The sequence below is a fragment of the Acinonyx jubatus genome, chromosome A2 (genome assembly GCF_027475565.1).
Source record: "Acinonyx jubatus isolate Ajub_Pintada_27869175 chromosome A2, VMU_Ajub_asm_v1.0, whole genome shotgun sequence".
In the NCBI taxonomy this organism is placed as follows: Eukaryota; Metazoa; Chordata; class Mammalia; order Carnivora; family Felidae; genus Acinonyx; species Acinonyx jubatus.
The window spans coordinates 90,986,672-91,000,023 of record NC_069383.1 but is presented as its reverse complement, the minus strand read 5'-3'; the positions used below and the strand labels follow the sequence as shown (position 1 = coordinate 91,000,023).

At 44.4% G+C, this 13,352-nt stretch overlaps 1 protein-coding gene across 1 annotated transcript in view; it reads left to right on the top strand.

Annotated features, from left to right (window-relative positions):
• The window catches only part of LAMB4 (laminin subunit beta 4), a 111,199-nt gene that overhangs the window by 63,058 nt on the left and 34,789 nt on the right, over positions 1-13,352 (top strand). The window contains exons 20-25 of the mRNA XM_027071665.2: positions 1,623-1,800; positions 3,189-3,332; positions 4,770-5,001; positions 5,972-6,129; positions 7,839-8,063; positions 9,179-9,399. Coding sequence (XP_026927466.2) covers positions 1,623-1,800; positions 3,189-3,332; positions 4,770-5,001; positions 5,972-6,129; positions 7,839-8,063; positions 9,179-9,399 — 1,158 coding nt within the window. The remainder of the gene's footprint in view (positions 1-1,622; positions 1,801-3,188; positions 3,333-4,769; positions 5,002-5,971; positions 6,130-7,838; positions 8,064-9,178; positions 9,400-13,352) is intronic.

The following is a 13,352-nucleotide window of genomic DNA, read 5'->3' as shown; positions in this document are numbered from 1 at the left end:
GAGAAGAGGCCGTGAGGGTGGCCAGGAGACCGTGTTTTGAGAAATTTGACTATCAAGGAATTAGTCAAAGGGCAGAGGTGGGGGGGGGGGGCAGTGGCCGGAGAAATATATGTGATCAAGGAGGTGATTTTACAAATGGGAGAGATTTAAGCGCATTGACATGCCAGTTGAAAGGAAACGCTTAACGAAAGCATAACCTACAGAGAATTTCGCAAAGGCTGAGGGCAGAGTGGTGGCCACCTCTTCCTAAGCGCTGGGCCGGGAACGGGGCGGGGGAAGTACCTGTGAGCCAGGAGTTTGGGAGGCAGGAAGTCGGAGGCTCCATTTTCTCTGTGAAGTAAGAGGAGAAAGAGACAGTGCAGGGAGGGTGAGGATAGAGGTTTGAGGAGTGGAGACGCTGTGAAATAGGCACCCAGGGTTGAGGTTCCACTTGCTGGGGTGTCAAAGGACAGAGAAGGACTGGGGGCGGGGGGCTGGGGGGTGTTGAAAGAGGGTCAAAGTAAAGGATCATGGGAAAGAGGTTCAGAATGGACAAAGGAAGAAGGCCAGGGGAGATGCCCAGTTTGCTCTTTTAACCTGACCTGGTGAATTAAACCTTAATGTCAACGCTGCTTTTTCTACCAGTTGTTCAGAATGACCAACTTGTGATCAGTTCCACTGTACCAATGTGTTCTCTGCTGCATCATCCAAGCCATTCAAAAACATTTTAGGGGCGCCTGGGTGGCCCAGTCAGTTAAGCGTCCGACTTCAGCTCAGGTCATGATCTCGTGGTTTGTGCGTTCGCGTCCCGCATCGGGCTCACTGCTGTCGGCGCAGAGCCCGCTTGGGATTCTGTCCCTCTCCCTCTGTCTTTCTGCCCCTTCCCCACTTGTACATGCTCACTCTCTCAAAATAAGTAAGCTTTAAAAAATGTAAATGGTAGTAGGTTATAACTTAGATAAAATCTTCTCAAGAAATATAACTGTATGGCTTTTCTTCACATCAAACTACAGACGAGTCATCTTTGAGAAGACGCTTAGAACAATGCACTTGTCCCTCTAACCGCTGTATGGTCTAAGCCAGAAATTCCCAAAATGCATCTGTGAAATATTGGGTTTATGGGATGTTAGTGTTATTTGAATATAGGAGCAAGTGGTTACGTAAGTATGGAAACACAGAGTTTAAAAGTAGCTTTCTTATAGGACTTCTCAGAGCATTAGTGTGTTAATCTACACTGTGACTCTCCAAGAGGCAGCCAGTTTGATGTAGAACTCTTCATATGTAATTGAAAAGAACAAAACTTTAAAAGGAGAGTTTTGTGGAATTAGAGTTCCCCAGTGACACAATGGGATGCACTGAGCCATAATTTCTGAATTTATCGCATGTCGCCTGGTTAAGAGTCTTTGACACCTAAGACAAATTTATTAGCAAGCTAATAATATATTAAGGAGGGTTAAAAAAAAAGTCCCATTTTCTTTGTCCTAAGTCAATAGATGTGCCTATTTGAAGATTTCTTAAATAAAATGAAAATCTTAAAATCTTGTTTTAAAGTATTTTCTCATAGATCTCATTGTTTTTATAAGTAGAATCTTGAATGGGAGACCATTATGAATGTACGTTTTCCTTTCGTATTATTTCCAAAGCTTAGTCTGATTCCCCAGATCAATTCACTGGAGAATTTCTGCAGCAAGCAGGATTTGGATGAATATCACCTGCACAACTGTGTTGAAATTGCCTTGAAAACAGGACCTCAGATGCTCCCGGGTGCGTGTGAAAGGCTCATAGTGAGCATGTCTGCCAGGCTAAACAATGGGGCAGTAGGTAAGTAGTGGCTTAATGGGCTCTCCTGATGTGCTGCTTTTTGGGACGTGAATGAATGGATTTAATTCATTTTAGCGTCTAGTCCAAACAATCAGTGTCAATACCAATTGCCCAATGATTAGATACGCAGAGCAGTCTCTTGATGTGTTGGAATCACAATGCACAGTACAGTAAATGTACAAAAAAAGGAGCCTGGCAGCGGCCGTGGGCGGTTCAGTCGGTCAAGCGTCTGACTCTTCATTTCAGCTCAGGTCATGGTCTCTCGGTTTGTGAGATCAAACCCCACGTCGGGCTCTGCACTGACAGCGCAGAGCCTGCTTAGGATCCTTTCTCTCTCCCTCTCTCTCTGCCCCTCCCCCACTCGCATTCTCTACCCCCCCCCAAAATAAATAAAGACAAACATTTTAAAAATTTTTTAAAAATTAAAATTAAAAAGGAGCCTTGCAGTAGTGTTGGGATGCTAGATTCCTGGAAGAATGCTCCAAAAATACTTATTCAGAATCCTGGAATTTTAGGGTTGGAAGGAACTCTAAACAACTTCTTTCATCCTGCATCCTTTATTAAACCTTCATTTAATAAACAAGGCTATTGGGGTCCCAAAACACTAGGTAACTTGTCCATTTCACTAAGCTCTAGAGCAGTATTTCTCACCCTTTGCACTTTTGAAATTTGGGGCCGGATAATGCTTTGTTGTGGAGGGGGGGTCGGCACGGAAGGCTGTTCTGTGCATTATGGGATGTTTAGCAGCCTACCTACCTGCTACTCACCTGATACCGGGAGAACCTTCCCCCCAGGTGCAACGTTCAAAAAAGTCTCCAAACTTTGTCATATGTTCCCTGAGGGAGCGAAATCTCCCCCCAGTTGAGAAACACTCGTATAGAGTGAGTTGCAATGAAAGCCTGGGGTTCCTGAATTCTGAGCAAAGGCTTTTCCCATTGCCCGGCAGGACTCTGCATTCAGGATGCCTGCCATCTCGTGAAACATATAGAATAAGGGAAATCAAACAAATAGTCCAGCACCAACATGGATCATCAGGAATTGAAGTAATCGGAAATAATAATAATTATATTGGGACTATTATGAAAACAACTTATTTTAAGCCTTTCATTAACTTACTGAGTAACATTTATTGGTAAGATCTGTTTATTACATAATGTTTACTGAGCACTTCCTACATGCCACACAGTTCTAAAGACTTCACAGGCATTATTGTCTTTAGTCTTTATAATCCCCTGGGGTAGATCCTGTATTCTCCCCATTTAACAGATGAGGGAGTTAAGGATTAGAGAAGTATCTAATGAAAGAGAGGTGAACTAAAGCTCCCACAAGGACAAGGTGCACCCCTGTCACTTCCCGTACCTCTAATTGTCCCCTTTGTCTCCCCGCAGCCTGCAAGTGTCACCCCCAGGGCTCGGTGGGGCCCAACTGCAGCCGGCTTGGGGGCCAGTGCCAGTGTAAGCCCCACGTGGCCGGGCGCTGCTGTGACAGGTGCTCCACAGGAAGCTATGGTTTAGGACATCATGGCTGTCACCGTACGTAGCAAAAACACCGTGGGGGGAAAGACATGCATGGGCACAACCTTGGAGTTTTGAAGGCAGGAAAATCAGAGGGGGAATTGAAAAGAGGGGGTAGGGATTGGGAATTTGGCCACACGACTTGGGCTGTCTGTCCATGTAGATCAAGAGTACAGAAAATTTTTCCATCGTATTTCATTCCTCCATTTGGTGGGTGCCAATGTGTACAGAGCTCCGTTAGGAATCGTGAGTGATGATGAAAACATGGCCTGTGATTCTCCCAGTCCAGGGAGGATGTGGGAGCACCAGGAAATGAGTTGGCTGTGCCGACCCAGCTTTAGGATCTGGCACAGACGCCCCGTGGCTGGCCAGGCTAAAACAACGATGACATTGGGAAGTCAAGAAAGGGGACAAGACTGTCACCTAGATATTACCTTCTGTGGTGCTGGGGTCACAAACAGCCACGGAACTCATTCTATAATCTCCCCATCAATCAGGGTTTAGACGGGCCTTTGTCCATACATGGTGACACATTCTCATGGCCGTCATGTTCAGGGTATACAGTTCTCTGTTCATGCCGTAAGCCAATAGCGAAAATACTGTTCCCCACAGAAACCTATCATAGGAACCATGTTCCTAAGGTAAAGGAGCATATATTTTCAGTCATGTTTCAGAAAGGCAGCACCCTGGCAACTGGCTTTTCAGCACACAGTGCTTAGGTCCATTATTACTACCCCCTACCCCGCTCCCTTTCTTAAAAAAAAAAAAAAGTGCTTGAGATGCACAAAGGGATATACACAAAGGAGCAAACGTGTCTTCCATATCCCATTTTTGTATAGGGAAGATTGGCTCAAAGGATCCACTTTGTCAGAAAGGGATTGAGCCTTTCTGATTGAGCCCAGGAAAAAGAAAAAATCCAACCATCTTGAGAAAGGTGTCATTTTTTATAATCTTGAAGTTTTGACTCACGTGATAAATGGAAGTTTACGTCATTAAAAACACATTACTTGTTGGGCGCCTGGGTGGCTCGGTCAGTTAAGCATCCAACTCTTGATTTCAGCTCCAGTCATGATCTCACGGTTCATGAGTTGGAGCCCCACCTTGGGCTCTGCACTGACAGCACAGAGCCTGCTTGGGATCCTCTGTCTCCTTCTCTCTCTCTCTCAAAAGTAAATAAACAAACGTTGAAAAAAAAAAAAAGCATGTTCCTTGTTCAGGTCCTCTGTATAAATAGTGCTGATGAGACCCAACGGCTCACAGCATCCTGTTCATTGGGTGAATCAGTGAATTATTTAATAAACGTTGACCTGGTATTCAGTATATGCCAGGTTCTCAGACTCTTTATTTACCTGATTGGAATGCTACAGTAAGTTCATGACTACAAAATCAGGACCATAACTCAGTTCGCCAGCACACCACATGCCCCCACCCAACATGTTCTCTTTCTTTATCTAGCATGTCACTGCCACCCTCAAGGCTCAAAGAGCGCTGTATGTGACCAAATAACGGGACAGTGCGCCTGCCAGGGGGAGGTGGCTGGCCTCCGTTGTGATCGGTGCCTGGCAGGCTACTTTGGATTTCCCAACTGCCGCCCTTGCCTTTGTAATGGTTTTGCTGAACTTTGTGATCCAGAAACAGGGTCATGCTTCAATTGCGGGGGTTTTACAACAGGAAGAAACTGTGAAAGGTATGGAATTCAGATGCACTTTGATTTTTAGTTTTGTTTCTTTTGTTCCAGTCTCACAACACTCTCTGAAGGACCACTGAGTAGATTATCAATAGTATTTAAGCGTAGAATGATCTCTGGGTGGGGGATGGCCGAAACAGAGTATCAGTCCTGGTGTCCTTCAGAATCTTGTTATGAGATAGACGCTGTCTGATTAAATAAAAGCTAGGCATTTATTTGCCTGACACCTTGCTTTTTATGTCCCTGAAATATGACATGTAAATTAACTGCTACTATATTGAGTTTAATGACAATACCTTGGGACTTTTATATCAAGTTTAATGACTATATCTTGGGACTTTCAGTATAAATTAAAAAAATCACTTCGGGGCGCCTGGGTGGCTCAGTTGGTTGAGCATCCGACTTCAGCTCAGGTCACGATCTCGCAGTTCATGCGTTCGAGCCCCGCATCGGGCTCTGTGCTGACAGCTCAGAGCCTGGAGCCTGCTTCAGATTCTGTATCTCCCCCTCTCTCTCCATTCCACCCCTGCTTGTGCTCTGTCTCTCTCTGTCTTTCAAAAATGAATAAACATAAAAAAATTTTTTTTAATTTTTTTTTAACGTTTATTTATTTTTGAGACAGAGAGAGACAGAGCATGAATGGGGGAGGGTCACAGAGAGAGGGAGACACAGAATCTGAAACAGGCTCCAGGCTCTGAGCTGTCAGCACAGAGCCCGATGCGGGGCTCGAACTCACGGACTGCGAGATCATGACCTGAGCCGAAGTCGGATGCTTAACCGACCAAGCCACCCAGGCACCCCCCAAAAAGTTTTTAATAAATAAAAATCAAAAACTCACTTCACAGAGCAAGCAAGCATCTTCTAAAATGTTGACTTTTGAGAATTGCACTGTCCTCAAGCATGGCAAATCCACATCGGCTAATGTGAGTTTTTCCTGTGAACACTTGGTAAAAAGAAATTGTCTCGACAGGTGCATCAATGGTTACTATGGGGATCCTCCTTCAGGACACTCCTGCCGTCCCTGCCCGTGTCCGGATGTTCCCTCAAGTAATCAGTATTTTGCTCATTCCTGTTATCAGGATCCTTGGAGCTCAGATGTGATCTGCAATTGTCTTCAAGGTTATGCAGGTACACAGTATAGTTCATGATGGTGTTTTTCTTCCATCCCATACTGCTATCTCAAAACATGATTCCATGCTCGTAATTTATCTGCCTCGAACAATTGAGGGGTACCGAATATGAGTTAATAGCAAGAAGACACAATTTGGGGAGTGCCTAGGTAGCTTAGTCGGTTGAACATCTGACCCTTGATTTCAGCTCAGGTCACGATCTCATGGTCCTGGGATTTAGCCTGGCATCCAGCTCCCTGCTGAGTGTGGGCTTCAGCTTGAGATTCTCTCTCTCTCTCTCTCTCTCTCTCTCTCTCTCTCTCTCTCTCTCTCTGCCTCTCTCCTTCTCCCTCCTTCTGGCCCTCTCTCTTGCTCTCTCTCTCTCTAAAAAAAGAAGGCACAACTGACTACACTGAAGCTTTACTGAACAAAGAATTTGAATGTTTCAAAAACCAATGACAAAAGCTCATTCCTCTGAGCTATAACTGTTTTTAAATAATGTTCTGGAAAACTAACTGACCAAATGAGTTCAAATCAAATTGATTTCTTTCAAATAAAATCATCACATGTTAAGTAAGATACATATGTGATTAAGTAACATGTATGTCTTATACAACATCTAACATAAGCAATTAAAAATTAAGAAATTTTAATCAAATGCTTTCTTTATATAATTCCAACCAATCCATTTGGCTGATATTTCAAAGATATAACTTCTTTTTTCAGACGTCTTGAAGCACTGATTTGGGCATCACACAGACACTGTAGAAGTCAATTCAATATTTTTGTCTGTCTCTCTACCAAACATTTTATTTTGAAGAGTTTAAGCATGAGTGTGTGTGTGTGTGTGTGTGTGTGTGTGTGTGTGTGTGTGTGATGCAAACAAGGAAAAAAACATAAAAGCCACTCGACTTAATCATATTTTGAAACTCTGGTGCCGAAGTTTTCTTCAATGATAATTACCGTGATGATAATAAATTATACGGCTAATTTTATCTTATTTGCTGCCTATGTCTCTACAAGATTCTGATCTCTTCCATGTACATTTTGGCTTTGTTGGTCAGTTTTTAAGAACTAAGGCCATGACTGGCCGACAAGAGAATTCCTAACTAGGATGACCCAAAATGAGGGGAGCAGACCCAGAGTTGAGGCACCTGACTACCATTGCCTGGTGGTTGGAAAGGTAACAGGCATGGTTTCCCCAGACAGCACTTGATAAAGACACCCTCCAGGGTTCGTACATCAACAAAACCACTGTCACCGTCTTCACTGCTAGACACACATCTCAGGGTGCTGCACGTTCACCTCCAGGACCAGAACAGGGGCTCAGATTAGCTCAGGGGCTCAGATGTCCCAAGGCACACTCGGGTGACCTCCATTATATAAGGATCCAGGGATCCCTGTGCCCACCACTCTGTGGTTTTTGAAGAAAGACTAGAATGCACTCTTGCATTCTTCACTAAGGACTTCTTAGTTCTGAACAACCATTTTACTCTCTGAATGGATAAGAAATTAAAATGAACGTTTTGCTTTAATTCAGAACACGTTTTCTTCTTCATCTCCAGTGTGTGACCTCCCGTTACCCCTAAAATCGCCTAATTATTCATTATTCTCTATAACAGTCTCCATCCCTGCTCCCCCAACACACACACACACACACACACACACACACACACACACACACACACACCTCTCTTCTTACTCCCTTTGCCTCTCTCCTTCTTTCAGGTAAGCAGTGTGGCGAATGCTCTGCGGGTTTCTATGGAAATCCCAGAATTTCAGGAGCACCTTGCCGGCCATGTGCCTGCAATAACAACATCGATGTGACTGATCCAGAGTCCTGCAGCCGGGTAACAGGGGAGTGCCTTAGATGTCTGCACGACACTCAGGGACCCAACTGCCAGTTCTGCAAACCGGGTCACTTTGGATCGGCCATCAATCAGACCTGCAGAAGTAAGTCTGCTGGGCTTCTGGCAAGGGGGGGGGGAGGGGAGGGGAGGGGGGAACTATGGCAGTGAAGTGTGGCCCACTGTGCACTGTGCCAGAATCACCTGGGGACTGGGCTGGGATATTAACAGGCAGATTCCTAGACTACCTCCAACCCACTGAATTGAATCTCCAGGAATCTGCCCTGGAACTAGTTCATCCAGTGTCTTTAATGTATAAATTCAAGAATCACTGATGAAGAAGAGGGCAAGGGTTTGATGCTGTGATTTAAAAAAGAAGGGGGGAGGGGCGCCTGGGTGGCTCAGTCGGTTAAGTGTCCGACTTCGGCTCAGGTCATGATCTTGCGGTCCGTGAGTTTGAGCCCCGCGTCGGGCTCTGTGCTGACAGCTTAGAGCCTGGAGCCTGTTTCAGATTCTGTGTCTCCCTCTCTCTCTCTGACCCTCCCCCGTTCATGCTCTGTCTCTCTCTATCTCAAAAATAAATAAACGTTAAAAAAAATTTTTTTAAATAAAAAAGAAGGGGGGGATGCCTAGGTGGCTCAGTCAGTTAAGCATCTGACTTCAGCCCAGGTCATGATCCCGCACTTTGTGGGTTCGAGCCCCGCATCGGGCTCTGTGCTGACAGCTCAGAGCCTGGAGTCTGCTTCAGATTCTGTGTCTCCCTCTATTTCCGCCCCTGCTTATTCTCTCTCTGTGTCCCTGTCTATTCTCTCTCTCTCTTCTCTGAAAAATAAACATTAAAATTTTTTTAAAAACTACTTGTTTTTAGGAGATATTTAACTGTGTCAGTGGACCCAAGTCAGTTTAATAGACTGTTTATTTTCAGATCATGAATAGCATGAGGAAAAAGCAAGGTTTTCAGTCATCCTAAGTGTGAGCTCTTAGAACACAATTGGCCGAACCACATGAAATTGCTATTTGGGGAGACCAAAGAGAGTTGAATGGATTCAGCTTACTTAGATTCTTTGATAAATCTTTGATAAATCTGAAATATTGCCAGGTGTTTCTGCCTTGAGCCCTTTGGAGAAATGATACATCCAGGTCTGAAAAGCTGTCTGTACGGTTTGTTGAAAGCCAGTGTTACTGCCGAATTTACCTCCAGCAGTGGTTCTGTTGTCCCAGGGTGTTCCTGCCATCCTTCCGGTGTGACTCCTGCTGCATGTCCTCCTGGTCAGGGAGCTTGCCTCTGTGACCCCAACACTGGCACATGTCCTTGTCTCCCCAACGTCACAGGCCAGACCTGTGACCGTTGTGCTGACGGATACTGGAATCTGGTCCCTGGCAGAGGATGTCAGCCATGCAACTGCGACCCCCGGACCTCTCACAGTGGCCACTGTGACCAGGCAAGACATTTGGGACTTACCAGGGTGCTGGAGTGGGAAGTGATGGGGAGACGTGGTTTCCAAATTTGTAAACGATGCTTTCTTTATGGACTGTTGCTAGTTAGTGTTTTTAAACAGGATTGGCCTTCTATGGGGAGAGATGCATTTATCAAGGAACGGAAAGGACTAAAAAAGAGAATGAGGGTCTCAAGGTTAAGTTTTGCCTGCTTCAGTTTTCTCCAAACCTCTCTGTGACTGGGGAAGTTGGATTCACATGCAGTGAAATACAGACGACCTTCTCTTTTTCCCTGTATCATATGTATAATCCTAGGGAAGCTCCAAGAAATTGATCATTGGTCAGAATGAAAATCAACAGGTGCTTCCAGAGCCCACAGTTCCATTTTCAAAACCTGAGCTGTCAGGATGCCTGGGCAGCTCAGTCAGTTGAGCATCTGACTCTTGGCTTCAGCTCAGGTCGCGATCCCAGGGTCATGGGATCAAGCCCCGCATCAGGCTCTGTGCTGAGCCTGGAGCTTGCTTGTGATTCTCTCTCTGTCTCCCTCTGCCCCTCTACCCCACTCATGCTCTTTCTCTCTCAATTAAACAAAATAATAATTAAAAAAACAACTGAGCTGCCGTTCCCTACCCTTCACCAGTTGGTTTATGTATGGGTAAAATAAGATGTCCTCGTTACTTACCAGACCAGCATTAATTGTTCCTGAAGAATGCAGGGTAATACACTAGGAGCAAATCCACATTGCTTAACATGCGATTAATGCTACTTAACTGCACATGTGATCTTTAGTCAATAAAACAATGAGCATACAATTTTTTTAAGTTTATTTAGTGAGACAGAGAGAGAAAGAGAGAGATCAAGCGGTGGAGGGGCAGAGAGAGAGAGAGGCAGAGAGAGAATCCCAAGCAGGTTCCACACTGTCAGCATGGAATCCAACGTGGGGCTGAAATTCACGAACCATGAGATCATGACCTGAGCTGAAATCAGAAGGCGGACGCTCAATCGACTGAGCCACCCAGGTACCCTGAGCATGTTTAAAATTAGTATGACATTGGGGCGCCTGGGTGGCTCAGTCGGTTAAGCGTCCGACTTCAGCTCAGGTCATGATCTCACGGTCTGTGAGTTCAAGCCCCGCGTCGGGCTCTGTGCTGACAGCTCAGAGCCTGGAGCCCATTTCAGATTCTGTGTCTCCCTCTCTCTGCCCCTCCCTGTTCATGCTCTGTCTCTCTCTGTCTCAAAAATAAATAAACATTAAAAAAATTAAAAAAAAATTAGTATGACATTATTTATGGAAAAAAAACTATTCATGTCATGATTAGGGCTTGGGGCTTAATATATTCTTTGAGACCCTTTTCACATTAATAGAGATTGGAGGGAAGGATGAAACAGTGACAAGAAATTTAGAGTGAATCCACAATATAGGGACCAGGGTATAATTGAAATCAGAATGTCAATTTTAGAAGCTGGAGTTTTCCCAACTAACAATAATCATAATGATAACCATGGCTCATCTCCAATTTCACCTCTGCTGTTCAACTTATTCAAAGTTCAAGTCTAATGCAAGTAAACCTTTGAAGGGTAGTTCTCATACACAGACTGTGTTTTCCTTTCTCTTTTTTTTTTCTTTATCTTTCTCTCCCACCCTCCTGCTCCAACCCACACCCACACACTCACCATGCCCTTTTTTTCCTTAATAAATTGTTTATTTTAAAATAGATTTACAGAAAGGCCGTGAAGATAGTACAGAGAAGATGTACCTCACACCAGGTTTCTCTATTTTTAACATCTTACATTAGTATGGTAGATTTACCAAAATCAGTGAACTAATATTGATACATTATCATTAACTAATGTCCGTAATTTATGCAGGTTTCCTGAGTTTTATCCCTAACATCCCTTTTCTGTTTCAAGATCCCATCCAGAACATCACATGACACTTAATCGTTCATGTAGCCTCAGCTCCTCTTTGTCGTGATGATTCTCAGGCTCTCCTTATTTTTCTTGAATATAATTTATTGTCAGATTGGTTTCCAAACAATACCCAGTGCTTATCCCAACAGGTGCCCTCCTCAATGCCCATCACCCACTTTCCCCTCTCCCCCACCCTCCATCGATGAAGCTCTCCTTAGTTTTAATGAGCTTAACAATTTTGAGGTGGATTTTCTAAAATGTCCCTCTATTCAAATTTACCTGCTGTTTTTCTCGTGATTAGACTTGGATTATGGGTTTGAGGATGAGGCCCACGGAGAAAAAATGTGATGCTTGTCACATCCTATCAGGACTTGACACTGTGTGCACGCCTTATCACTGTAGATGCAAATCTCAATCACCTGGCTGAAGTAATGTTTGTCATGTTTCTCTGCTGTAAAGTTACTCTTTTTCCTCCTTTCCATACTGTGCTCTTTGGAAGAAAGTCACCATGCACTGTCTATGCTTGAGGAGTGGGGAGTTTCATACTCCTGCCTTGAGGGCAGAGTGTCTCCGTAAATTACTTGGAATTCTGCTGCACAGGAGATTTATCCATCATCCCCCCTTTCCTCATTTATTATCCATCATCCCCCCTTTCCTCATTTATTATTTTTTAATATCCATATGGAGTCATGGGTATTTATATTATACTTCAAGTTATAATCCAATACTGCTTTATTTTGCTGTTCAGGTTATTCCAGCTTTGGTCATTGGGAGCTATTTCATTTGGTTTCTGCATCCCTTTTACCCCATCATTGTTGGGTTTGGGTTTTTTTTAAGCCCTTTCTGCCTGACAAGATACTCGAAACTCATCTGATGTGTTTCCTGCCCCCATCCTAGAATCAGCCATTTCTTTTTTTTTTTTAATTTTTTTTAACGTTTTATTTATTTTTGAGACAGAGAGAGCATGAATGGGGGAGGGTCAGAGACAGAGGGAGACACAGACTCTGAAATAGGCTCCAGGCTCTGAGCTGTCACCACAAGCGCAGAGCCTGACGCGGGGCTCGAACTCACGGACAGCGAGATCATGACCTGAGCTGAAGTCAGCCGCTTAACCGACTGAGCTACCCAGGCACCCCAAAAATCAGCCATTTCTTTAGGGAGTGCTGGTTCCTTTTATTGGAGAGTGGTATCTGACTACTAGGTGACCACACCTGTCTCATATCCCCCTCCACTCCTCACACCTGCAGCCAGCAATCATGAAACAAAATGGTAGCTCTCCCCCTGACTTCTTGGCTTCCTAATTCAAGAGGAACTCCCAACGTTCATGACATCACTGTCTGGCATGCTTCTCAGACCTTTTAGGAAGTATATTTGCAACAGCACTCGACAAAGACCACAGTTCAGTCATGGAGGCTAAGGGAAGCTCAAGGTGAAAGTCAGATGGCATTGGTTTAACCAAAAAGTCCTCTTATGACAAGGGTATTTGGGATTGTCTGGTCCATTGGGGATTCCTTGGGGAAGGGTGCTCTTTAAATTTTTTTTAATGTTTATTTATTTTTGAGAGAGAGAGAGACAGCGTGTGAGCAGGGGAGGGGCAGAGAGAGAGGGAGACACAGAATCTGAAGCAGGCTCCAGGCTCCGAGCGGTCAGCGCAGAGCTAGACATGGGGCTCAAACCCACGTACCGCAAGGTCATGACCTGAGCCGAAGTTGAACGAAGTTGGATACATAACCAACTGAGCCCCGGAAGGTTGCTCTTTAAAATCAGGGAACACTTTTAATGGAGTATAGAAGAGACAGGTAGATATTTCGATTTCCAGCTGTTTAAACAACCACTGATAAATGTCTCTATGTCAACCAGTAAAGCATCCCTAGTGCCTTATTACAGAGACATCCAAATGTGCCATCCAATATTTTCATCAACAGTTTAGGTGGAGTTGGAGAAACATGCTTCTCAAATATTATCAAATCTGCAGATATTGCAAAGTGGGATGCCAATGTGATAAAGCCAGAACAAGAGGCAAGATATCCCGACGGGCTGTCCCGTT